General features: G+C 41.8%; 1 protein-coding gene across 4 annotated transcripts in view; it reads left to right on the top strand.

The window, feature by feature from the left end:
- The window catches only part of VIT (vitrin), a 138,272-nt gene that overhangs the window by 102,902 nt on the left and 7,916 nt on the right, over positions 1-27,454 (top strand). For 3 of the 4 annotated variants that reach the window (XM_066595921.1, XM_066595919.1, XM_066595917.1), the window contains 13 exons: positions 3,341-3,409; positions 3,499-3,567; positions 7,018-7,077; positions 7,889-7,957; positions 10,530-10,598; positions 10,710-10,778; positions 15,211-15,273; positions 17,884-17,949; positions 20,698-20,763; positions 23,488-23,553; positions 26,210-26,357; positions 26,558-26,661; positions 27,089-27,315. In XM_066595921.1, coding sequence (XP_066452018.1) covers positions 3,341-3,409; positions 3,499-3,567; positions 7,018-7,077; positions 7,889-7,957; positions 10,530-10,598; positions 10,710-10,778; positions 15,211-15,273; positions 17,884-17,949; positions 20,698-20,763; positions 23,488-23,553; positions 26,210-26,357; positions 26,558-26,661; positions 27,089-27,315 — 1,145 coding nt within the window. The remainder of the gene's footprint in view (positions 1-3,340; positions 3,410-3,498; positions 3,568-7,017; positions 7,078-7,888; positions 7,958-10,529; positions 10,599-10,709; positions 10,779-15,210; positions 15,274-17,883; positions 17,950-20,697; positions 20,764-23,487; positions 23,554-26,209; positions 26,358-26,557; positions 26,662-27,088; positions 27,316-27,454) is intronic. The other variant, XM_066595920.1, reaches the window with a different exon arrangement.

Raw genomic sequence — 27,454 nt, 5'->3', positions numbered from 1 at the left:
TGGATGCCATATAATGGATCCATAGAATGTGGATCCTTAACCCCTTAAGAAGATGGCTTATTGTAGCGATACGGATTCAATGATTTTTGGGGTGATTTTCATCTCCTGTTTCCAAAAGCCATAACTTTTTTATTTTTCCATTGACATGGCCATATGAGGGCTTGTTTTTTACAATGTGGGCTGTAGTTTTATTGCTACCATTTTTTGGGTACATATAATGTATGGTAAAACTTTATTACGTTTTATGGAGGGCAGAGAGAAAACACATCACTTCTGCCATTGTGTTTTTTAATAGCATTAATCTTACATCATAAATAACATGATACATTTCTTCTGCTGGTTGGTATCATTACAACGATACCAAAATTGTATGTATATAATTTTTTTGTTTTTTTCACAATAAAAACCCAATCTACATTGATCGTGGCATATAAGCAGTTAACCGGAAGGGAGTGCTGTTCTCACTGATCCCCACTATTACAACAGGAGGCTGGCTGTCAGTCACAGGGCTACATTTTTTTCTCACTTTAAGTGCATATATTTTGGGTTAACACAATCATTATTGTAATAATTTGATTAAAAATGTTGCACATATTCTACATATCACTGCATATAGAAACTGCAGTCTAAGGCTTCGTTCACACGTGTGTTCTTAACGCATCTGTGCTGCATAAAACGCAAGGGGAGAACATTGCGATCCGCTGTCACAGCCATGACAGCTGTGGTAGGGGATTCTTTACTCCCTGCGGGGAGTGCCATCATTACAGAACACCGTGACCGTACTGTCACAGTGTTCAGTGATGAGGAGACTCCCCCACGGGGAATATTGATGCTCAGCACGGACCCATGTGCACACATGTCCTATCTTTTGCAGGTGCGCGCATTTGCACGCCTGTAAAACATGGACATGTTAACACATCATAGGAAACCAATTGTTGTAATAGATGCGTGGTTATGTGCACACGATTGTACGCACATACACAAGCTCACCTGAATGACCCCTTAGTCTCCGTAGGGCATCAACCAGTGTGGCTGGACTGATTTTCCTTTCAACTAATTTAGGACCACAACAAATTTAAACTTTTTTTGTGGTCAGAAATTAGCTGTTAAGAACATAGTAACCTAGTATGTTTGTCTCCCTTCAGCCTATGTCCATCTAGCTCTGCCTGTTTCCACACCAGTTGTTGATCCAGGGGAAGGCAAAAGAAAACCCAATGAGGCCAGAAGCCAATTAGCCTATTGGGGAAAAAAATAATCCTTGGATCAACGTTTTGAAAGTTCCTACCTGACTCCAAGACCCGGATCAACAACTCACTGGTTATTTAATGTCTATATCCTGTGATAGCAACATCTAGTCCCCTATTAAACTCCTGTATCGATTTTGCCATCACCACATCCTCAGGTAGAGAGTTCCATAGTCTCACTGCTCTTACAGTAAAGAACCCCCTTCTGTGTTGGTGATGGGACCTTCTTTCCTCTAACCGTAGAGGATGTCTTCTTGTTACTGTCGCAGTCCTGGGTATAAACAGATCATGGGAGAGATCAGAAGATGCAGAAAAGGATACCATCATTCCGGCTCCACTGAAAGGTCTTAAGACTTAAAGGGGTTGTCTTGAGGCAAAAGTGAAATTTTTTTTTTTGCCCAGTCCCCCTTCTAAAGCAAACATTACTATGCACAAGTGCAAATGGCTTTTAATGATGGTTTCTACTCACCGTTCTAGCGTTTCAGCAACTTATAAAACTTCTTCCAAAGATGGCCACCGGTCCTTTCCCAGGGATGCACCACGGTTTTCTCCCATGGTGCACCGCGGGTCTTCTCCCATGGTGCACCGTGGATGTCTTGCGGTCCATTGCCGATTCCAGCCTCCTGATTGGCTGGAATCGGCACACGTGACAGGGCGGAGCTACGCGATGATGCGTAGAAGGGGGCAGAGCCAGAACGCCGCTCATGCCAGGACCGACCAGAAGGGAGAAGACCCTTCTGCGCAAGTGCGTCTAATCGGGCGATTAGACGCTGAAATTAGACGGAGCCATGGAGACGGGGACGCCAGCAACGGAGTGGGTAAGTGAATAACTTCTGTATGGCTCATATTTAATGCACAATGTATTTTACAAAGTGCATTAATATGGCCATACAGAAGTGCTTAACCCCACTTGCTTTCGCGAGACAACCCCTTTAAGGTCCATTTACACAGGATGAGTGTAAGGCAAACGATGCCCGACACTCTTCCCTGTGTCTCCGTGCTCCTGTGCTCCTGCACGGGAGCTAGTAGAGCAGGCTGGTTCACGGAGCGACCAGCAGGGGGCAGGGGAGTGCAGAAGATTTCGCTCCCCCGCCTTCCTCCATTGAAATAACACAGCGGCCGTTCGCTACTGAACAGCGGCTGTTTAAACTGAGCGATCAGCAATGAGCTTCATCGCTGATCTTTTATGCAGCATAAAAGATCAGCGATGAAGCTCATCGCTTATCGTGCAGTTTAAACAGCCACCGTTCAGTAGTGAACAGCCGCTGTGTTATGTGAATGGAGGGGAGCGGGGGAGCAAGAGGAGAGACATCTCCTGCACTGCCCTGCCCCCCTGTTGGCCACTCTGTGAACCAGCCTGCTCTGCTAGCTCCTGTGTGGTAGCACAGGAGCACGGAGACACAGGGACGAGTGTCAGGCATCGTTTACCTGACATTCGTCCCATGTAAAAGGACTTTTAGACTGCAGTATCTCTGTATAGTGATATCTAGAAGCTGCAGAAGATAAATGAGGCAAAATTGTTAGTCAAACTCTATTGAAAACAACATTTTCAGCCCACAATACATGTATTTAATAGAAAAAAATGCCCCAACAAAAGTGCCCAATACCTTTAAAGCAGACATGATCATGAGGCCTAAAAGTTGCGATGAAAAACATATAAAATTCAAGTTCTTCTGCTAAAAAAATATATATATATACACAAGCTTGCTTTTATAGTTTGCCTTAAATGAATTGGAAAGAGTAAAAGTTGTCAGCTGCACTGGAGAGCAGAGCTGTAGTTTTTGGAATTATTACAATGAGTGTATCAGGAACAGCTGCCAGTAATGTTAAGTTGGCAATAATATACAGTTTTATGTAAATACAAGCTACTGTGAAACTATTCTCACATTAGATAAAACAAGTACACTACCAAATTCCATCTGAATCCCAGAAAAATATTCCTCAACTCAGTTTCAATGTAAAAATAATGGTATTTAACAGCAAAAATGCAAAAGGTCCAAATATTACAGTGTTGAGCCATTAATGAATACTTGGGAGACCACAGAAATACAGTATTTCCTTTATATGGTAGTCTTTCCATATATTATATTTTAAAGGTCATCAAAGACGAGACTGGCAAAGTCCCAGCCGGATAAATGTACCAGTTGTGCAACGAAGACCAACAGGTATAATATTAAAACAAATACAAACGAATGTTTTTGGTCATTTGCTAGTTTATTTTACTGATTTAATCATATGTATTCTGCACCCACAGTTCCAGAGAGGAGCAATGTGGCCCCTAATACCGGACAAAGCTACTCATCAGACACACGTGATTCTCAAGGTGAGGGTTCATATACCTAATAGATAATTGCTCTGTGCAACCTTTAAGTCTTACATAGCTGTAACATGGCACCCATAAAAGTCTGAGGGTCATATTGTACATCTGTACTTCTCTAATTTCATAAAGAAGTATAATACAAGTTTAGAAAAAGTTGTGCATGCTCCTTTGGATGAGTATTGCAGAGATATTGTTGTATGGAATCCCCATACAGTAGGGACACATAGTGCTTACAATATTACAAACTTGGCTTATCTCAAACCGGTTCTATTGGGGGTGTTGATTATCTCACAGAAATGATTGCACTTGTGATAAATAACTAAAACAAAGTGTAATAGTCAGGAAGATTAGGAAAATATGGTGTCACGGTTGTCGCTAATGAGTTGTGAAAAGACCCTAATGCACAAAAACAGTCTTGGAAGAAAGTGTTGGGCAAAACCCATTGCAGTAGGATAAAAAAGTGGAATTTGGGGTCTTAAAAGTTCTGTTATAGCAGCCCTTTTTGTAGTTGTTGAAGTCCCAGAGCATTTCTAGTAATTCAGCTTCTGAAATTGATGCGGTAACACAAACCCAATGGGAATGATAGGATGATCAACGTCCAGCTCTCTGGTGGCCCATATCAGGCTTCTTAGTCCAGTAATGCAGAAAGGAAAGCAGACCAACCCATTTGAGTTATTTTTTATTATAAAACTGTCAAGACATATACTAGAATGCTGCCTTTTACTTTTGTATATGATCGCTTTTGATATTCTGGGCATACCCTATGAATAAGATCACTGTAGGCCTCGTTCACACAAGCGTTGTTTTCCATGCATCGGTGCTGCTCAAAAAGCAGCGCTGCAGGGATGTGCAAAAAAACTCGTGAACGAAGCTCCGTGCTCATTGCTACTGCCGGCGGCCCCACTGAAAGCAATGGGCTGCAGGCACCCCCTGCAGTGATTTTTTGGAAAGGGCTTTAAATATAAGCCCTTAGCTGAAAATAATCCCTGGCTTATGTTATAAAAAAAATTAAAAACCCACGCCTCCGCCGCTGTCGGAGCTCAGGCAAATCTAGCTGCTTGGGTCCTCGGCACTGTAGTGAAATTCTTTTAGCAGGCCAATCACAGGCATTGAATGATAGCTGAGTACTGTCTATGATCAGTCACAGCCAATCACGGGCAGCATTCAGCCATTCACTGAATTCAGAAATTTAAAAATCACTACAGGGGTTGCCAGCAGCCCATTCCTTTCAATGAGGCCACCGGCAGCAGCAGCGGCCTCATTGAAAGCAATGGGAAAACATCGCAATCCTCTGCCACAGCCGTCACAGCTGTGGCAGGGGTTCTTTAGGCCTCATGTCCACGGGGAAAATCAGGCCTGCCGCAGAGTCTTCATGCAGAATCCCGCAGCGGGTCCCTCCTTTCCCGCGGACATGAGGCCTAAAAAGAAGAATTACTTACCTGTCCGGACGCTGCGGATATGCCCTCCGTCACGGCCGGATCTTCTTTCTTCGGTCCGGCGGATGTGCTTGGCATGCCTGCAGCGTGCCGCGCGCATGCGCCGTGCACTTGTATTTAGTTTTTTTAACACCTGCTCTCCCGCGCTCCCGCGCCGGAGAGCAGAAATTCAACTGTTGGTGTGCCGCAGATCCGCATGGCTTCCATAGGCTTCAATAGAAGCCTGCGGGAGCCGTCCCTGCGGGAGACCCACACTAAAATGGAGCATGCTGTGAGTGTTTTCCCGCACACGCAATCCGCGCCTCAGGGGAAAATGACATCCACAGGTATTTAACTACCTGCGGGTGTCCAATGCATCCCTATGGGGCGCAGATCACGCGTGAGGGAAAAACGCTGTGGATTTTAAATGTATTTTAGCCGTGGACATGAGGCCTTACTCCCTGCGGGGAGTGCCATCATTACTGAACACTGTGACAGTGCTGTCAGTGTTCAGTGATGAGCAGACTCCCCGTGAGAAATATTGATGCACAGCACGGACCTATGGTGCACGCATGTCCTATCTTTTGCAGGTGCGCGCCTTTGCACGCCTGTAAAACATGAACATGTGAACACATCATGGGAAACCAATGGTTCTAATAGATGCACAGTTTTGTGCGCGCGTATGTGCACGCGGAAACACGCTCGTCTGAACAAGGCCGTAGCCTGAAATGCATAAACTTTTCAGCATGATTTCAAAAGTCCTGCATTAAATAGGATGTTTTACAGACAAGTAGTTAGCCTTGATTCATAGGTTTTAACAGCAAAGCCAAGAATGGCCCACCCACCTAAATGACAATAAGCTAAACTGTTGCAATATCAACCCCTTCAGATTTACTATTACTTGAACAGAAACCAAGTGATTGATAGTCTTGTCATATAGCAGATATTCCGCATAAAGTACCCACATAATGGAGTTAAGGAGGCCATAAACAATAAATGAATGTTGGCTGGGACACTCAATTTCAATGGGATTGCGGACTCTCCAATATATATAGGGTCTCTTGACTTCCCTTAGTTCTTATAAGAGATAAGCAGACACCAGACGTGTCTTGCAGTGACTTACTTCCCTCAGAACATGTGCATACTCAGCCAAGACGAGGGTGAATGTATATAGGGGTTTTGCCAACAGTTATCTAAGGTGTATGGCCAGCATTAGAAAGAAGAAAGTCACCTCTGTCTTTTTTTTCTACAAGAAGAACCAACGTTCCTGCACTTTAGTGGGTTCCCTCATCCTCTCAATCCCATATCAGCTGCTATGACTAGTGCTGGTCCATTTTCATTTTTTAACAAAAATTGATTACACTCCATTAACAACAGTTTACTGTAAAGCTAAAGAGGACTTTTCTGAGCAGATCCATTCTTAACCTAAAACTGGAGGAATAAGAAATGATCTATGACCATTTACTACAACTGTAAGATATAGTAAGGAAGCTTAGCATTATTTTTTTTGTTAGAAAATATATTGTTTATTATATACCTTGTATATCCTATTGAGGTTCCTAATTTAGAGCCTTTGCTATGAAACTACTTTTTTACATTAATGTGAGACCTATGCACAAGGTTAAAATTACATCTGTGACAGATGGTAAATTGTTATTTGATGTGTATTATGCAACATGAGTCATCAGCCATAATCTTTCAAGTTGATGATCCTAATGAGGATAAAATGAGATAACTTGCAGCCAGCATTGGCTAATTATCTTGTACAGTTGTATTGTTTGTGAGCATGACAACATAATGCCAAATAATGCCATATGTCACTAGTTAAAAGTTCTATCTGTAAGACTAATACTATTTCCACATATACTAGTAGCCCAGATATGCAATATACATAGGATTTGCATTCCATCAGTTCTAAGGGAACTTAAAGTTGTAGATGACACTGTCAAAAATATATGTCCATGAAAAAACAGCAAAACACTGTAAAAAAATACACTGGAACCTACCAGAATTCGACTTGACATTTTATCTATTATAGGTTCTCCACGTCGTGATCCAAGCCGGGTGAACATTCCAGTTATGCAGCGTCGACCAGCAGGTAAAAAAGTTTTGTTTTTTTTAATTTTGAAAAATTGTTTGGGGCTTATTTAATTGTAGTATGCTCTGCCACTTAATACTCTGTATCTGGCGAGCCAGTCTCACATGCAGAAACTCTGACCATACTCTTTCCCTTTATCTCCTGCTTGTTATTACATGTGGTATTCTCCCCTCTGCCCTTCCCTAAATTATGGGACGGCACTAGAGATAAGCGAACCTACTCGTTTCAAGTAATTACTCGATCGAGCACCGCGATTTACGAGTACTTCCATACTCGGGTGAAAAGATTCGGGGGGCGCCGGGGGGCGGGGAAGCCGTGGCGGAGCGGGGGGTAGCAGCGGGGAACAGGGGGGAGCCCTCTCTCTCTCCCTCTCCCCCCCACTCCCCACTGCAACCCCCCACTCACCCACGGTGCCCCCCGAATCTTTTCGCCCGAGTACGGAAGTACTCGAAAATCGCAGCGCTCGTGCAAAAAAGGGGCGTGGCCGAGTACGCTCGCTCATCTCTAGACGGCACACATCCTGCCGTCTTCTCTGCTTCTTCAATCATGGGAAATATAGTCATGTACATTAGTAATTAAGCGCACAGCAAGCTCTGACAGCATGAAAACAATTGTGCTGCACAGAGGTGGGCAAGATATTGAAAACTAATTGTTTTGGTCATATTATCTGGTGAGCATTCAGGCATAATTTAGCTAATTTTCTGTATTTTTATAAGCTCAGAAAACCCCTTCAACTGCAGTTAAATATATAACTCCTAATATATACTAATGTAATTACATATATTATGTAACTATGTATTTATCTCCATAGTTCCAGAGAGCAGCATAATTGTACCCCCAGCTCCTCCAAACTGGTCTGCAGAGACACATGACACTGAAGGTAAGAACTATTTTTCCAAATAAGCTTTGCTGACAAACACAAAGTTAGGATGGATGGCAACACTAGAGAAGAGAGAGAGGACTCAAAAAATTGTAGACAAGCTTGAACAGTGGGCTACAACTATCAGAATGGTATTTAACATGGAGAAAAGCAAAGTCCTATATCTGGACATGCAGAATGGGAGGAATTTGGTTAAGTGGAAGTACATGTGAAAAAGACAGGGGTATAGTAATAGATAGTATAATAGTATAGACTGAACATGAGTCAACAGTGTGACGTAGCAGCAAAAAAGACAAATACAGTTCTAAGATGTATTAACCCCTTAGTGACTACTCCATTGACAAAACATTGCTTTTCCTGGGGATTAAAGCCCTGCAGGCTGTGGATGTGACAGCTCCAGGCTGTCAGTTACTGGAGGTAGTAAACATCCTGGATAGTAGTCAACGGACACTGGCAATCTTAAGCCTTAAAGTCAATGCAAAGTAAAATAAACTTAAAGTTACATCATGTGCATGTGCAGAAGCCCGGGAAATGTAAAAACTCCTGGCTAGTATAAGTAGCCGAGAGCAGAGAGGTGTCACTGGGAGCCGCTGTGTGTGGTTCCCAGTTACATGATCGCTGTTATCCAATGGATAACAGCGATCATGTAAAAGTAAAAAAAAGTAAGAAAAAAAAGTTTATATTTCATCTCCCCTCACAGATCATATCCGCCCCCACTCCCCCCCCCCCCCCAAAAAAAAATGTAATAAAAATTATACAGCACAGTATGTGTATCTCATAGTGGGGCCATAAAAATAGGCAACTCATCCCCAAAAAACAAACCGTCATACGGTTCTGTCAATGAGTTGTGACTCTTGCAATGTGACAATGAAAATCGCTTGGGTCCTTAATGCAATGGATAGGCTGGTCACTAAGGGGTTAAACTCTAGTTTTAGCAAATTGTGAAGGATATCTACGTTGTACATGACAAAAGCCATTTTTACAACAAATGTTTACAAAGAGATCATATCAGCTATGATTCACTATATCAAAATTCCAGTAGGTCAGAAGTTAACATACACCAAGTTGACGTGCCTTTAAAAAGCTTGGAAAATTCCAGAAAACAATGTCATGGCTTTAGAAGTTTCTAATCAACATAATTTGAGTTAATTTGAGATGCACTTGTCACAGTATTTTAAGGCCTACCATTAAGGCCTACTTGCCTCTTTGGTTAACCTGGGAAAATCCAAAGAAATCAGACAAGACATCCAAAAAAGAATTGTGGACCTTCACAAGTCTGGTGCATCCTTGAGATCAATTTGCAAATGCTTCAAGGTACCACGGTCATCTGTTCAAACAATAATATGCACGTTTAAATACTGTAGGTCCATGCAGGCGTCTTATCATTCAGGAAATGTGACATTATAGCTTCTACTTTGGTGGGAAAAATACAAATCAATCCAAGAGCCACAGCAAACAAACTTATGAAAATGCCGAAGGAAGCAGGTACAATAGCATTTATATCAGCAGCAAATCATGTCTTATATCAACAAGACCTCAAAGGCAAGAACAAAAAACAAACCACTGCTCCAAACCTACCATTAAAAGTGCTAGGCTATAGCTTAAAATGGCATATGGGGACAAAGCTTACTTTTTGGCGAAATGTCCATAATGACCATCTTTATGTATGAAATCAAAAGGGGTTGGCTTACAAGCCAAAGAGCACTATCCCAACAATGAAGCCCAAGGGTGGCAGCACCATGTGGCAGGGGTACTTTACTTCAGAAGAGACTGCTGAACTTCACAAAATAGGTGGCATTAAGAGGAAGTAAAATTATATAGATATTTCAGCAACATCCTAAGACATCAGCCAGGAAGATAACGTTTGGATGCAAATAGGTCTTCCAAATGGACAATGATCCTAAACATACATCATGGCAAAATGGATTAAGGGCCACACAGTAAAGGTCATGGAGTGGCCACCACAAGGTTCTGAACTCAATCCCATTAGAAAATTTAAGGCCGCAACAGAAAAACTCAGCAAAGAGGCCTACAAATCTGACTCTGTTATGCCAGCTCTGTCAGGGGGAATGGGTCAAAGTTCCAGTGAGTTAATGTGAGACGTTTGTGGAAGGCTCACTGAAACGTTTGACTCAAGATAGACAATTTAAAGGCAATGCTACCAAATACTAAACAAGGGTATGTAAACTTCACAGTCACTGAGAATGTGATAAAATAAGTAAAAGCTGAAATAAACCACTTTCTCTAATATTATTCTGATATTTGAAATATAGTGCTGATCTTAACTGACCTAAGAGAAGGAACATGTTCTTAAATGTCAGGGACTGAGAGAAACTGAGTTTTAATGAATGTGGCTAAGGGCCCTTTTACACGGGACAACCTGTCTGGTGCAGATGCCTAACAGGTCATACCAGCGATAATCGCTCCTGTGTTTTCACACTAGTACAATCACCGCTAGTGAATGGAGACGGAGCGGGCTGGGGATTGTTCCAGCCTGCCACTAAATATAGAATATACTTTAACTGTGGTAGACAAAAAGCCAATGATAATACGAGTTGTCCAACTGTTTCAGGGTCCCAAAGACGTGATTCATCAAGCCAAAATCAACGACTGAATGTTCCACCAGTGCGAAGACCAGCAGGTATGTGCAGAATAGTTATTGCAGATATTGTCAGAATGTCTTTTGCCTTAGTTAGTACATAACTAATCCCAACTAATCAATCTATCAAATCTATCGAATTAATATTTTTAGTTCCAGAAAGTAGCAATGTTGCTCCCCCTGCTGCACCTTCCTTGCCTGTAGAAACACCTGATACTCAAGGTAATCTAGAACCTTTCTTTTTTTAGTGCTGCTATGAATTAACCTATTGTGATTATCAATTCAGCAATGTATTGGTAATACAGTATTTTGCTGTAGATCTCTCCTATGTAATTGAGGCTTTTTATTTTACACAAATACACACATCAATTATGAAATTCCTTTTGAAATTCACCATTAAAGAATTGTGAATTAATACGGATGTGTTCTCTGTTCAGATCCCTCCTCTATTAGCCAGTGTGGAAATTAGCTACAAGACTATTTCTATCTCTGGAGGACACGACACAAGTGTGCATTACATAGGGAGACATTAGAGAGGTTGTGCCACCATTGAAAGTTCATTTCTACTCACAGTATCTCCAGCAGTTCCATTGAAATGAAAAGAGGAGTAGGACACATGCTTAACCACTGCTGGATTCATGACCCCCTCATCAGCAAGTTACCCTCTATCATGTGGATAAAATATGGGCTTACTTTTGATGTTGGCACAACCATTTTAATCTCAGTGGAAACTGTATAAAGGTGGCGCTGCAGATAAATTTAAGACTTCCCCTACTGATTACAGCTGATCACCAAAGCTCACAAGAGCAGGACAGAATGTGGTCAGCTCAGTGATAGGACAGCCTATCCTGTGAATAGAAGAGAGCAAAGAACAATAGCTGCAATTGGAAAGAAGGACCAAGATCGTGATACACAAGCTTCATTGCAGAGAGGCTACACGTTTCTGTGCCGGATCGGCAACTTCATCTGACAGTTTATATCCTGTAAATAGGGAATAATTTCAATGTCGGCATGACCTCTCTAAGGTTTCTGCCAAGTGGATGACTTCTTTAAATGAAAACTTTCCTTAGTATGTATTGTCATAGTACTTGGTCTTCAGAGCACTTAAATTGCTTTTGTGCCATTTAGTTAAAGGGGTTGTCCCGCAGCAGCAAGTGGGGTTCAGCACTTCTGTATGGCCATACTAATGCACTTTGTAATATACATCGTGCATTAAATATGAGCCATACAGAAGTTATTCACTTACCTGCTCCGTTGCTGGCGTCCCCGTCGCCATGGTGCCGTCTAACTTCAGCGGCTAATCGCCCGATTAGACGCGCTTGCGCAGATGGGTCTTTTCCCTTCGGCTCGGTTCGGCAGCAGCGGCGTTCTGGCTCCGCCCCCTTCTACGTGTCATCGCGTAGCTCCGCCCCTGTCACATGTTCCAATTCCAGCCTCCTGATTGGCTGGAATCGGCACATGTGACGGGGGCGGAGCTACGCCACTGCTGCGATGATGCGTAGAAGGGGGCAGAGCCAGAACGCCACTGCTGCCGGACCGAGCCGAAGGGAAAAGACCCATCTGCGCAAGCGCGTCTAATCGGGCGATTAGACGCTGAAGTTAGACAGCACCATGGCGACGGGGACGCCAGCAACGGAGCAGGTAAGTGAATAACTTCTGTATGGCTCATATTTAATGCACGATGTATATTACAAAGTGCATTAATATGGCCATACAGAAGTGCATAACCCCACTTGCTGCCGCGGGACAACCCCTTTAACCTTTTTTTTTTCATTTTGAGAATGTGGTTCTCAGTGTTTTATAGCAAAGCTATCTCAAGTGGTTGAAAACAGGAAAGTGCTGTTACTTAATATATCATATAGCTGCTTTTTTAGTCTGGTCTAAGTATAAACAAGAAGAGAGATATGTTTCCTTCAAAGATTACCTAAATCACTATCTTATGCTCTTTTCTATGAAGCTTCTCTTTTACAATTTATACATCAACCACATTGACTTAGGCAATAGTACAGCGGCATCATTGATAGCTAGTTTACTGTGTACTATCTACAAGGGCCAGATCAAACATCATTTGCATAAGTTTGGAACTCATTTGTTTGATCCTGATATTCCATTCCTTCCAAAGCTATAATTTTTTGCAACTGGTTTTACTCAAGCCATCATTAGTGGATTGCCCAAAGAAATCGTATACAGTACACTTGGAAATGAGCTCTAGAAAGAAGAGGATAGGTCAGCCACAGTTAAAGTAACACTCCAGGCAAAACAAATACACTGTTTATGCCTAGTGCAGACATTGAGGGGCGGTCCATGAGTCAAAGATTCCAAGAGCAGCAAGAAGATTAATCTACCCCCTCAGGTCTTGGAGTGTTCCTTTAACACATATTCAAATCTTCAAACTACAGTCTGCATAGAAAATTGAATAGCTTTCAAAGTTCACTGGTGCTCACAAATTAAAGGAGTATTCTGGTAGTGGCAAATACATGTTATTCATTGTATAATGAAAAGTTATACAATTTTCCAATATATCTTCACAAACGATTGTCACAAAATATGCCGAGGACTGCACTTCCAGTGAGCATGAAAACTTTCATCCTGCATTTCGACCACTGCCATAGAAATCCATGACTGCCTAATGACATTGTGGGCTTCCAATAGCATTATAGGGTACAAGAACATGCTAGGAGGACATGAATTGTGTTCTTCCAGCAATCCTTTGCATGCAAATCACTGCTAAAAGGGATATAATGGCCAGCAGGCATTAGTTTAATATTATCTTTGATTTGTATACAGGAGAATGTTAGGATAACATCAACTATGTTGTCCCTGCTTTCTCCAGACATACAAATAAAAGGGAAAATAGACATTTTAAAAAACATTGTAAAATAATAAACAAATAATGAAAAAGTAAAGAAAAAATAAAAAGCCTGTGAAATAAAAAAAAAATTACTAACACCCCCCAATCCACACCATCAAGAAGAGTTTTCTGTGATATTGGATGGCCTTAACATGGATATCATGGGCACATATAATAATGCAACCGTGTCACAGAATCTTTGTTACATCAAATTCAAACAAATTATTATATGTCACAAGCTTTCGTCTTCCTTGCTGCTTCCTTATCTTTTCTAATTCCTACAATAAAACTTTCTGTACCCTGGTGCTTTGCTCCCATTTACAGATCCCATATACCGCCTGAAGGCAAGAGGCATGCTAGAAAAAAATAGAAGTATTTGCTCTCGGGCGTTATAGTGATTTTGTAAGTGGAGCAATGTACACATACTTGGTATCATTGTACATGAGAGAAAATCGGAATTATTTTATGATATGAATTTGTCTGGTTCAACTAATTGTGTTATATTACAAAAGCTAAAATAAAGAAGGAAATAAGCATTTTTCTCCTACTTTATAAGTGAAGTAAAACAATATACTCAAACGTTTATGTAGATATATTCATACTAGAAATATACCATACTGCTTTTTTTACTTTTTTATTTTCCCTGTATATATATATGTGTGTGTGTGTGTGTGTGTATGTATGTGTATATATATATATATATAATCCTAATATCATGCAGATTGCACTCTGGCCACTAGGCATAATAATAGTCTTACACTTCCTGTTCTGCACTGCAGCCTGGTGAACCATAAGCACAATAGACTGGAGATGTTTATTTATTTCTATGGGAGAGTATTCTAGCCATGCTCATGCTCTGTGACCAGTGCAGAGGTCATTGTGCAGTAAGAGGGAAGAGTTAAAGTGTGACCAGGGGTATAACTATAGGGGATGCAGGAGATGCGGTTGCACCCAGGCCTGGCAGCCTTAGGGGGCCCATAAAGCCTCTCTTCTCCATATAAGGAGCCCAGTACTATGAATAAAGCATTATAGTTGGGGGCCCTGTTACAGGTTTTGCCTTGGGGCCCAGAAGCTTCAAGTTACGCCTCTGACTGTGACCATAACCTGTTGTGAACAGAGTATCTTGTGTTATCTATACATAAGTGTGACCTTTCATTGTAATTCTGTCTGTGATGATCATAGAAAAGTTTTCTCTACTGAACAGGAATTCTCAGTAGACTTAGGGTCCATTTAGACGGGACGAATGACGGGCAAACGATGCCCGACACTCGTCCCCGCATGTCCTCACTCCTGTGCTGTCACACAGGAGCTAGTATAGCTGTTTCGCTCACAGAGCGGCCGTTCAGTATTGAACAGCCGCTATGTTAAGTCAGTGGAAAGGGGCGGGGTGTGTGAGGAGTGAAATCTCCTCCAGCCTCCCCCTTGTGAGCCAACGATATTAGCTCCCTTGCAGCAGCATGTGAGTGCGTGAGTATGTGCAGGGACGAGTGTCGGGCATCATTTGCCCGACATTTATCCCGTCTAAATGGGGCTTTAGTAGTCAAAGTGAAAACTGCAAGATTTTAGGATTTGTTTTAAATATATCTGTATGTGGGGACATAGAAAAAGCACCAATAATATGAAATATATGTTTAACCTAAAAACATGATTTCAAAATAACTCATTCTTTGCTTAAACATTTCTTTTATATGTGAAAGTGACAATAAGCCGTATTTTACAACAATGGCTGCTCAGATCCAACATTGTTGGGTATGTCATCTATATACCTAGTTAGAATCCTAACAAATTTTAATGACTTTTCAGTTTCTAATCCCAGATCTAGTATATCAGAACATGAAAGATGGGTTTCCGGCTTTTCACAGAGTAGTAAGTATTTTAATTTATCACTTCAATTATTCTATATTTAGGAATAGGGCTGGATGTCATTGTCCATAATTCATTACTTGACTGAGAATTATGCTTTTCTGTTACTAGCACATACAGACAAACTGCAACTAGAAGTTAAGAGAAATTATAAAAACACCAATAGTGCATACAATACCATGCTAGGAGATGCATGACAAGCTGTGTAATTGTGCAGGAAAAAATATTTAGAACTCATTAGACTAATTAGCCATTTCAATGGGTGTATATTTTTTTGCTGCGTGTAAATGCCTTGTGCTTTCTGTTGAAGGTATATGTCGGGAATGTTCTCCAATGTATTCAGCTAATGGAAGGCTGCAACATATAAAAGTTTAGGCATACACTGGTATATGTCACCCATTAAATCTGTGAAAAAATATATATATACCGCTCAGTATTCATTTATGTTACTGCATGGTAGAAGAAGTCATGCCGACACGTACTAACCCAATGTACACTGCCAAAAGGACATTCATTTGACACATATTAGGTGCAAGAAGCCCGATATGTTCAGCATGTGCCAGGATACATGCCGAACGAGATGTTAACAGAGTAGTGTTAATAGCAAGACAGATATAGCTTGCTGGAAAAACAGTAAAGTTATCAGTTATATCCAGTAAAATAAGGAACAAAATACTTAGGATAAGTACATTCAAATACTTTACATTTCAATAGAATGGTTGGTTATTACTTATTCAAATGTTATTATTCCTCTACTTCATGCCAAACTAATAAGCTGAATTAATTAGAATTGATACTTTCCACACATTAGATGGACTTCATTAGGCATTAGATGGTCAAACTGCCCCACTGAAATAGGTAGGTTCTCATGAAGGCCTCCCGACTCTCCCCTGACAGTAGATGTTGAGGGAAAGAAGGGTTGGCATGTTAGATTCTAGAGTCTGAACGGAGCATGCATGTGTATGTGAGGTCAGAGGGTGTAGCTGTCTAAGGTGTATGGCTACCTTTGCTTATGCAGTCCGAGAACATCACTACTTACTAAAGGTGCAGTTGGGATTTGAGTATTCTTGATGGAGATTGTACCATTCCCTCTGGTGGGTCAAAGGAACGCCAGTCCATCACAAGCATGACTAGTTGATTATCTGAGAATTCTGCCAATTTTAAGGGGTTATAATAAGGAAGTTGCAATAGCACATTACACTACATAAGTATTGAACTGTTTGACTTTGGCCAGCCATACATAACAGAATAAGAGGGGCATCCCCCTAGGGTGTTAACCTTTTATACAATGAGTAGGAGAAAACATATCATTGTCACACTTTACGAACCTGCTGGGGTTGTGCAATGAATAAACACGACTCTATGAAGCATTTGAATAGTTGCTTCACCTATATGAGCTTCTCAATAGTCAGCAATAGGATGAAACTGAAGGCAATAAGAGTCACTGGTATCGAGTGCTTGCTAAGTAGTGGAACAGAATGTTTGAATCCGCAATACCTCCATACGAAAGTCCAGAAGAGCGAAAACATGGAGCGACTTTTCATAAGGATGTGGTCCTAAGGGTAAAAGTAGTTTTTGTAAGATATTTAATAGGGTGTGGCTAGTCCAAATACTGTCATCATAGGTGACAGGGCATCAAAATGCTAACCGTCAAAAGGAAAAAGTAATGAACCATAGGCACAACTATTATAGTGTAAAACACATTCAAATGAGGGCATTGACCCTATTATTCTTTATTGATTAAATGAATTAACAATACTGTGCAAAAAGTAGCAGATATTTTTTTTAAATGGCAAAATATGTTTCAATATCATACCAGAATCTACTTTAAATACAATTTGGCCAATCATAGGCATTTTTCCCATGAAATGCATGTGCTGATTTGCTATATCTTACACAAGCACTTTAGCACATCTTCACATTATTTGTGGGAGCTGAATATCCTTGTTAATAAAAAAAAGTGCAGAAACACTCCCTCATCCATTCGTACTGTATATTTAGGCAAATGTGAGTGAATATCATCGCTGCCTTTTCATATTTATCGTCCTGTTGTATTTTGAATGATTTAAAGGGGTTGTCCCGCGGCAGCAAGTGGGTCTATACACTTCTGTATGGCCATAATAATGCACTTTGTAATGTACATTGTGCATTAATTATGAGCCATACAGAAGTTATAAAAAGTTTTTCACTTACCTGCTCCGTTGCTGGCGTCCTCGTCTCCATGGTTGCCGTCTAATTTTCGCCATCTAATGGCCAAATTAGACGCGCTTGCGCAGTCCGGGTCTTCTTCTCTTCTCAATGGGGCTCCGTGTAGCTCCGTGTAGCTCCGCCCCGTCACGTGCCGATTCCAGCCAATCAGGAGGCTGGAATCGGCAATGGACCGCACAGAAGAGCTGCGGTCCACGGAGGAAGAAGATCCCGGCGGCCATCTTCAACCGGTAAGTATAGAAGTCACCGGAGCGTGGGGATTCAGGTAAGCGCTGTGCTGTTTTTTTTTTAAGTCCCTGCATCGGGTTTGTCTCGCGCCGAACGGGGGGGGGGGGGGGGTTGAAAAAAAAAACAACCCGTTTTGGCGCGGGACAACCCCTTTAATCGGATTTTACTTCATTTCAGATTCAAAAACCAGTGAATCAGAAACAGCCGGACAGAAGGTCGCTGAAGAGGTGCCGGAAGCTAAGGGTAATACCAATATTACTACTATTACTAGAACTGTGATAATTTACTATCCATATGCAGCGTCCGAGAAGCAGGTCACGGCCTAAGATGGCGGGGTAGAGTTTGGCCTTGTCACAGTAGCTGTACCGTCTCCCAACCGGAGGGTAACCAGCGACATGTCCAAGGGCAGGTTAATTAATGGGAACCCAATTCTGGATTACCTTTAGTCCTGTTTTTTTGTGTCTCGTGACGCTACTGTTTCTTCTGCAGTAGTGGATTCCTAGTTGGAGGAGTAAAACCCTCTCTCACGCAGCTTCCGTGGGGAAATTCCTAGTTGGCGGAATAAATACACACTCACACGGGTACTATTTAAGACACAGCCTCTGGAAACTGATTGGCAACTGGTCGTTTTACTGGAACTTTGTTACAAACTTCTTTTCAGTAAATAACAATTTAGCAGCGGCTTGACAAGTGATGTGACAGGGAGAGCTCACGGGATGCAGGAGAAACCACAGCCACAGTTATCTGTAGGTCCTGGCCTGGTACCACTCTTTCCTTTCTCAGTCTCTACCGGTCCACAATCACAAGCAGAAAACACTCTGCCGAACTTTGGGGAATATTGGGCCCGCAGACATTAGGCCATCCTTTTAGCCTCTTCCATTCCGTGTCTATGGCTTGAAGGTACCCACAGACAGCTGCCTTGTACGCCTCTCTTGAAAGATCTCACTCCAGACTCCCTAGCACACCTTGCATACACATATATAAGGTATAGTCACTTGACCAACAAAGAGATACATAACCCAGACACCAGACACTTAACCCATCCAGTGCTGCAGGTTATGCAATGCACTCCACTCACACAAGACAAAAGACACTGACAACAAAACACTTTTTAGGAGGCACCCCATAGTACTGGGCCACTACACATACAGTCACCAGTCTTCGGTCTTTATTGATTTTATACTGATGGATGGATGGATGAATGGATGGAGAGATAGAGAGAGAGATATGAGATGAGAGAGATATGAGATAGAGATGAGATAAAGAGATAGATATGAGATAGATAGATGAGCTAGAGAGAGATGAGATAGATATGAATAGTTATTAGATAGATATGAATAAATATTAAGCCGGCTGCACACGGACGGATTTGCATTGTGGAATACAAAACAGGCGTCCACCTCCTGATTCCGCAGCAAATACCGCCCATAGCATGATATGAAAAAGTGTTTTTTCCTGTACACGAGCGGAAATCAATTGCAATTTTCTGCTTGCAGAAGAAAAATCGCAGCGTGCTCTATTTCAGTGTGGATTCCGCATGGACAGCTTCTATTGAAGTCAATGGAAGCAGTCATACTCGGAGCTCTTCCGCAATTGCATTGCAGAAAGTTTGTGGGCACCCACATCATCGCCTAGTGACAACGCAGAAAAAGCTGGAGTTTAAAAAAAAAACTACTGTGCATGTTTGACGGCTAACCGCGTGGAACATCCGCAGTACAAAAAAATAAGAAGAATTTTGGTGGATGTTGCCTGAGCATAGGGTTGGATTCCGCTGCGGGTTCCTGCATGCAGAATCTGACCCGGTCGTGTGCAGCCGACTTTAGATAGATCGATAAATATTAGATAGAGAGAAATTATAGATAGATAGATAGATAGATAGATAGATAGATAGATAGATAGACAGACATGAATAGATAGATAGATATACATAGATAGACATGAATAGATAGATAGATAGATAGATAGAGAGATAGATAGATAGATAGATAGATAGATAGATAGATAGATAGATAGATAGATAGATAGATAGACATGAATAGATATGAGATGGATATTAGATAGACATGGATAGATAGATAGATAGATAGATAGATATACATAGATAGACATGAATAGATAGATAGATAGATAGATAGATAGACATGAATAGATATGAGATGGATATTAGATAGACAGATATTAGAAAGATGGATAAATAATACAAATAATAAATGTTAAAAAGGCTTAGAAGGTTTTTCATGACACTATTTGCTTACACAATCTTCTTGAAATCAGTGTCTAGCAATAATCAGCCAACATTTCTTTGCTCCACTTGCCATAGTACTGTTTTACAATGTCTTGGTGGAAGTGTTCTCTGTGTTCATTGCTGACATTACTGAGATTTAGATGAAAGAAGTTCAGCTGTACATGTTAATAAAATGTATTTTCAGACTCTTCTAGCAGCCCAGTGCTTGATAGGATTTAGGCAGATTGTTCACCAGTTCTTGTAGTCATCCCAGTATTTCCTAGGATGTTTTGCACTACTGCTTTAAAAAGCGTTCATGCTGCAAGTTCTCTGTTATTTAATGATTCTTCAAATTCTGAATTTCTCATTACTAAATTAATTTGGGACTCCACAAAAATCCCCTGCTTTAATTTTAGTATCGCTTCGATGATGAAAATTTTTGTTTCATCCCCTTAAGCACCAAGTGTGGTAAATATATGGTGCTTACGACCAAAATACCCTTGCCCTTAAGGGGTTAAGTATAAAAATCCTGGGATTACTTTATTCATTGGAGACTATTGACAAATGAGACCGACTGAGGCTAAAATGCATATGAAGAGTTTACTATTATTATTATTAGTTTCTCAAGAATGTGATGGCAAAATTTCAAAATCAGTTTGCAAATCAGTTTACTACACAAAGCAATGCAAACAATACACCTAACTACATATAAGAAAAATCTTGTTGATCAATGGTATTAATTTTGTCTTTCTTTTCTCCATTTTCAGTTCAAACTAAACCAGAGGTTAAGGTAGATGTGGCTTCAGACCCATGGAAAGGATTTTCAGAATCAGGTGTGCTAAATTACAAAAACTCATTTTTATATATATCATACTATGGAATTCTGAGTTGATAAAGGGGGAACTCCTGTTCAGGAGTCTCAGCTATGGGGCAGAGCTGAAAGTGGTTGCAAAGAGTACATCTCAGCCTGGAGGTCCTGTTCTGCATTACACAGGCAACTCATTGATTTGATTAGGAACTGTGTAAGCCCAAATGCACGCGGGTTGAAATTCCGTGGCGGGATTTCCTGCAGAATTTCCCCCTGTGCCCGCTGTCATAGGATTGCATTAGATAATGCAATCCTATGCAGACAGCCGCAATTTGACAGCGCGAAAACCCGTGCAGTAAACAAATTGCGGCATGTCCTATTTCTGTGTGGGCCTCGCAGAGGTTCCAGAGAAGCCCCCACCTTTTTAACATCCAGGAATGCCAAGATTCAAGTATATACCTTTTGTGCTTAAAAAAAGAGAGATAATTCTCCGAAACACGTCACACTGTACTGTACCTATTTTGTTGACAATAAATGTTTTGAATACTCTAGACTTATGTTTGAAGATGAATACCTTTTGAATGTTGGCATTCTTGGATGTTAAAGGGGGGGATCTTTAGAATCTACCTCATCCATCCTTCACAGAGTACTTTGACATTTCACCATTTTGTTTTTTTAATATCGTATTTTAAACACTGTGAGCACAGGATTTTATTGCTTGCTGTTTTATTTTTTTTATCACCAAGCTTCACCAAAATCTTGAATTCAAAGTAATAGGGTCCCCCATTGCCGCCCCAATAGTGATAGCGTCCCCCATTGCTGCCCCAGTAGTAATAGGGTCCCTCAATGCTGCCCCAGTAGTGTTAGGGTGCCCCATTGCCACCCCAGTAGTATTAGGGTGCCCCAGTAGTAGTGGCATTCCCTATATTGGCTCCAGTAGTAATAGTTTCCCAGTAGTATTAGTCCCAGTAATATTAGGGTCCTCCATTGCTGTCCCAGTAGTAATAGCATCCACTATATTGGCCCCATTAGTAATAGTGTCCCTTATATTGTTCCCGGTATAGTGACCCCTATTGCGGCCCCAGTATTAATAGGGTCCTCCAATGCCACCCCAGTAGTAATAGGGTCCCCTATTGCGGCCCCAGTAGTAATAGGGTCCCTCATTGCCGCCACAGTAGTGTTAGGGTGCCCCATCGCCACCCCAGTAGTATTAGGCTGCCTCATTGCCACACCAGTAGTAATAGCATCTCCTATATTGGCTCCAGTAGTAATAGTTTCCCAGTAGTATTAGTCACAGTAATATTAGGGTCTTCCATTGCTGCCCCAGTAGTAATAGCATCCCCTATATTGGCCCCAGTAGTAATAGTGTCCCCTATACTGTCCCTGGTATCGGGACCCCTATTGCCGCCCCAGTAGTAATAGGCTCTCCTATTGCGGCCCCAGTAGTAATAGGGTCCCCCATTGCCACCCCAGTGGTGATAGGGTCCCTCATTGCTGCACCAGTAGTATTAGGATCCCCTGTTGCTATCCCTGTAGTATTAGGGTCCCTCATTGCCGCTATGCTCTTCAGATGCAGTGAGAGGTTTAGCAGTGCAAATTACAAAAAGGCGATTGGGGCAACCACCCTGGGCCTGATACTCCAAGGGAGCCCATGGACGTCTCAATTGGCCCTATTATAATCCGCCATTGGTCCCGGCTCTACTCACCCATGTCGCAATGTCCCGAGTAAATCAGCATGCAGGACTTGTGGTCGGCATAGCAACACAGATCACATGACTGAAGCCGGCTCATGTGATCCGCGTTGCTATGCCGACCGCAGGTGTTGCATGCTGATTTTCTCGGTACAAACTATCCAGATGCTGCTACAGTGGTGAGTAGAGCTGGGACCTAGACCCTCCATCGGAGCCCCTGAGAAGCTCTCGCAGCGCACACTTTGGGAAACCCTGTAATAGAGCATGACTAAGCATCTCTGGACACCTCTTCATCAAGAGCAGAGTCAAAGCTTTTCCTGTTTCTGGAAGGTCTCCAAGTTTGAGCCCCTACTTATCACATGTATCATGTGTCTACTTAAACTTCTAGGGATATGCTAAAGCATGATCTTACCCCAAATGTCAGGAGATCTCCCATTTATGAAGACTATGCTGGGCTATTTGGCTTTCTCATTTTTCCAAATGTTATTTAAACCAAAATAATAAAAAATCTGTATATAAGACAATTGTTTTAATGCCAGTTGCTTAGCCAAACTTGGCATTACTCTTGCAGCCACTTAGAAACACTTACATTGTGAGCTGAGATCTTTGTCTCAAGCATAGGGTCATCATGAAGAATGACTGTCAGCTTATGATTAATGTGGTCATCAATTGTACCTTTTCATATCTTTCTTGAGCTTGTCCATTGTCTGGGAAGTAAGCTAGGCAGGAAATTGCTGTCTATGCATTTGTTAAAATTTGACACTTCAGATTCCCAATATATCACAATTTTGGAAAGGACAATCTATAGACTACAAGTTTAGCACTTCATTTGCAAACTGTTTATAATAGGCCTGTCCTCTGTAGCCATATGATTAATGTTCCTTGAAACCCATTCAAGATGCCATATATTGCTTTTTTGTTATTGTTTAAACACTGCAAGAAACTTCTCGCCAGTATCTTAAAGCATAGAGAAACCTAAGTTTGTAGAAGTGATTGCATTATATGTATTATTAAATTACAGGTTAGATTGATTATATGACTTTTGTCTCTTTATACAGGAGGGCCAGCGAAGGAGGAAGTCATTATAAGACCGCCAGTTGAAACAGTGGCTCTTGGCGGCACAAGTATGTGTGCATGTGTGTTTGTTGTCAATTTAAAGATAACCTAGTACCATATTTCCTCCCATAAAACTAATATAGTGGATTAAAAAACGCACATAAAAAGCTATCGATGAGAAGCTTTCACTGATTGCCAAATTAGAGCTGACAGTGAAACTCTCACAAGCAAAACAAAACATTGCCAAACTCACGGCAGCTAGAGCAGAGCTGAAGCTGTTGCTCAACTCTAGATTTAATAAAAAACAGCTCCATTTTAAGCACAAGATATACGCCCAGGGCAACAGGGGCAGCAAGCTTATGTCCGCACTGATTAAAAAAGCTCGGGCAAAAAAACAGATTAGGGCTATCAAATCCCCCACGGGCGAGACTCTGACCACCTCGAAAGATATTGCGGAGGAGTTTCAGAGGTTTTATACAGGCTTATACAACCTCCATAACGCCCAGAATCCGTCCCCTTCGGGGAATCCCACAGCGCAAATTGATGAGTTCCTCAGGCGGATTGATATGCTGCTCCTGGGCCCGAGTGAGGCTTCCTCCCTGGTCGCACAGGTCACACAAGATGAGGTTGAGGCGCTGATAGTCTCCAGTCCCCCCCAAAAAAGTCCGGGCCCAGATGGTCTACCGGTACAGTATTATAAAGCCTTTCTCCCAATACTAAAACCTAAATTAACAGCCTTGTTTAATGACTTAATGGGGGGGCATCCCTGCCGAGGCAATCCCAGGAAGCCCACATCACCTTGATCCATAAGGATAACAAGGATCCAGAATTGTGTGGGAGCTACCGCCCTATATCTCTTATCAATCTAGATATGAAATTGTGGGCCAAGCTGCTAGCGAAAAGATTAGAACCCTTTATGCCCACTCTGATTGATGTGGAGCAGGCCGGCTTTATCAGAGGGAGGGAGGGGAGAGATAATTGCCTCAGACTCCTCCATGCGGCTAGGTATGCACAAAATCATAGGATACCCCTTGCCTTAATAGGTACGGATGCCGAAAAGGCTTTTGATAGGGTTAATTGGCTCTACATGGAGAGAGTACTGCACCACTTTAACCTACCAGCGCAGTTTACGAAGGCAATTTTCTCTCTCTACGCTTGCCCCCATCCAAGACTTAAAATAAACGAGATCCTCTCTCCTCCCTTCCTCATAAAAAACGGCACTCGGCAGGGGTGTCCCCTATCTCCCTCCCTCTTCATCTTGTCCTTGGAGCCCCTGCTTCTGAGGGTCAGGCAGGACCCGGGAGTCAGGGGTCTCTGTATTGGAGACCAGCAGCTATCAGCCGCAGCTTTTGCGGACGATATCGCATTCCTAATTACCGAACCCCAGAAGAGCCTACCCAGACTCTCAGAGTTACTCGAGGAGTTTGGCGTGATCTCTAATTTCAAGATTAACTTTGCAAAGTCAACAGCTCTGAACGTCTCCATACCCTCAAAACAATATGACATATTGAGAAACAACTCACCCTTCTCATGGTCATCCTCCTACCTGGAGTACCTCGGTATTAGACTAACCAAAAAGGCCGAAGATTTATATAATTCTAACTTCATTCCGCTCATCGACCAGGTCAAACGTCTTCTCAAATCATACGACATCCCTTGTGTGTCTTGGTTTGGGAGGAAAAACATTATAAAAACATATATCCTACCTATTATATTGTATAAGATCAGAATGCTTCCCATTTACCTCCCTACCAAGTTCTTCAAAATGATACGGTCGGTCTTTTCGGCTTTCGTGTGGAGGCAGAGGAGACCAAGGCTGGCGCACAGCTTAATGATCAGAAGGCGCACTGAGGGAGGTATAGACCTCCCTAATCTCTATGATTATTATTGCGCTTCCCATCTTAGATACTGGTGGGATCTTTCGCACCCTGAGAGTGATAAACTACTTACAAAAGTGGTGGAGGGCTGTGGTAGGTCCCCTTTGATGGAGGCCCTGTGGCTCCCAGTGAGTTCACACTACCGAGCCAAGACGTTTAACCCACTCCTCAGAGGCCCGTGCGAGATATGGGACAAGCTTAGAGAGGTACTCTGGATCACTAAATCGGCATCCATTCAGAACTCTGGGCAATACTATATGCTGCCATTACTTAAAAGGAAGCCAAAGCTGCAAGTTTTGGTCTCGTTTTTGCAGGTTTCCATTCGTCTCTAGCATTTAAACTGGGCAATATATTGTGGCTGACTATCTCAAATGGAAATCAACTAAAAGAGAGATGAAAGTTTGCAGCTTTGGTCGCTGTTTTAGTAATGGCAGCCTAGGGTTCCATTCAAGGTCCCATCTGGATGCTGTTTATGATGATCCAAATGGAAGCCTGGGATCAAACCCTGAAATGTGCTGTGAAAACAGTGTGTGTAGCCTTCGCTGCCATGTGACAAGAAACTGAAAATAAAATAAAGGCAAAGCTCTTTAAGTTTTGACTAAGAAAAAATACACATTGTCCTGGTATGAAGCTCATAGTACATTATTATTTTTTAATTGATAAAAAGTTGTCGAGAATCGGTTGGGAAGACCTTCCAGATTTAGTGTGAGAGGCACGATGATGTAAAGTCACCGCCCTAATATGTAGTATACAAACAGGTCTAGTTTTTAATAGCAGCAACCTGTGGATTTCTTTGTGTTACTGCAAAACATGAATATAAAAGTCTCTTATTATCTATTACATACAGATTGCAAAGTAGACCTGGTTTTCCTTATGGATGGTAGCTGGAGTATTGGCAAGAGACGTTTCCGGATTCAGAAGCTCTTCCTTAACCAGATGGCAGAGGTCCTTAATGTTGGAATTTCTGGACCTCTTATGGGTATTGTACAGTATGGGTAAGAACACCTACCATGAATCTTCTACATGGTCTTTTATGCTCGGTTAACACAAAATAGCACGGTATGACACATGGTTGAGGCAAAAAGGCTTGAATGTCCTCCCTTGTCTGCATTTCTTCTAATACTTTGAGTTTTGTTCTAATAAGGTGTTTATGATTACCATTACACTAACTGTTTTCTGTCTCTTCCTTTTTAAGCGATGACCCACATACAGAGTTCAGTCTTCGTTCTTACTTTAATTCCAAAGACCTCAAAAATGCTATTGACAAAATTCCTCAAAAAGGAGGATATTCCAATGTTGGTAAGTCATTAGTAACAAAATTAGTGCGGACAACAAGCAAGCCAATCACTAACATTTCCTATTTTCAAATGTTATCCATGCAATGAGCAGGCCTAAGGGCCCTCTCACATGGGATGACTTGTTGGCAAAGATGCCCAACAGGTCGTCTTAGCGATAATCATACCTGTGCTTTTACACATAAACGAGCATCACTAGTGAATGGAGGCGGAGCAGGTGGGGATCGTTTCAAACCCGCCTGTCTCCATTCACAGTAAACAGGCAGTCATTCACAAGTGAACAACTGTCTGTTTAGATGGGCCAATCCATCATTCAGTTTCCTGCATGCACGACTAATGAGAAGCGAATAAATTTCATTTGTTGTACTTTATGCTAGAACTTGCAATGTTTTGTTGCATGAATGATTAAACTATTCTGATTGTCCCTTCAGGAAAAGCTCTGTCTTATATAAACAAGAATTACTTCTCTGATGCCAGTGGGAATAGAGGAGCAGCCCCAAATGTGGCAGTTGTCCTTGTAGACGGTTGGCCAACAGATAAAGTAGAAGAAGCTTCCCGTCTCGCTCGTGAATCCGGAATCAACATATTCTTTGTGACAATTGAGGCTGCAGATGATAATGAGAAATCAAACGTTGTAGAACCCAATTTTGTAGACAAGGTATAGTTCTTGACAGTATTCTATTCTCATCGTGGAGGCTAGAGGTCAAATATAATTAAATAGCCAAAGAGAGTAACAGTCCTTTAACACGGGACAATTGTCGGGTGCTTAAGCAGTCATAATCGCTCCTGTGCTTTCA

Source organism: Eleutherodactylus coqui, chromosome 3 (assembly GCF_035609145.1).
Source record: "Eleutherodactylus coqui strain aEleCoq1 chromosome 3, aEleCoq1.hap1, whole genome shotgun sequence".
In the NCBI taxonomy this organism is placed as follows: Eukaryota; Metazoa; Chordata; class Amphibia; order Anura; family Eleutherodactylidae; genus Eleutherodactylus; species Eleutherodactylus coqui.
Note: the sequence above shows the minus strand (reverse complement) of the source record. Positions and strands in the feature narration are given on the sequence as shown.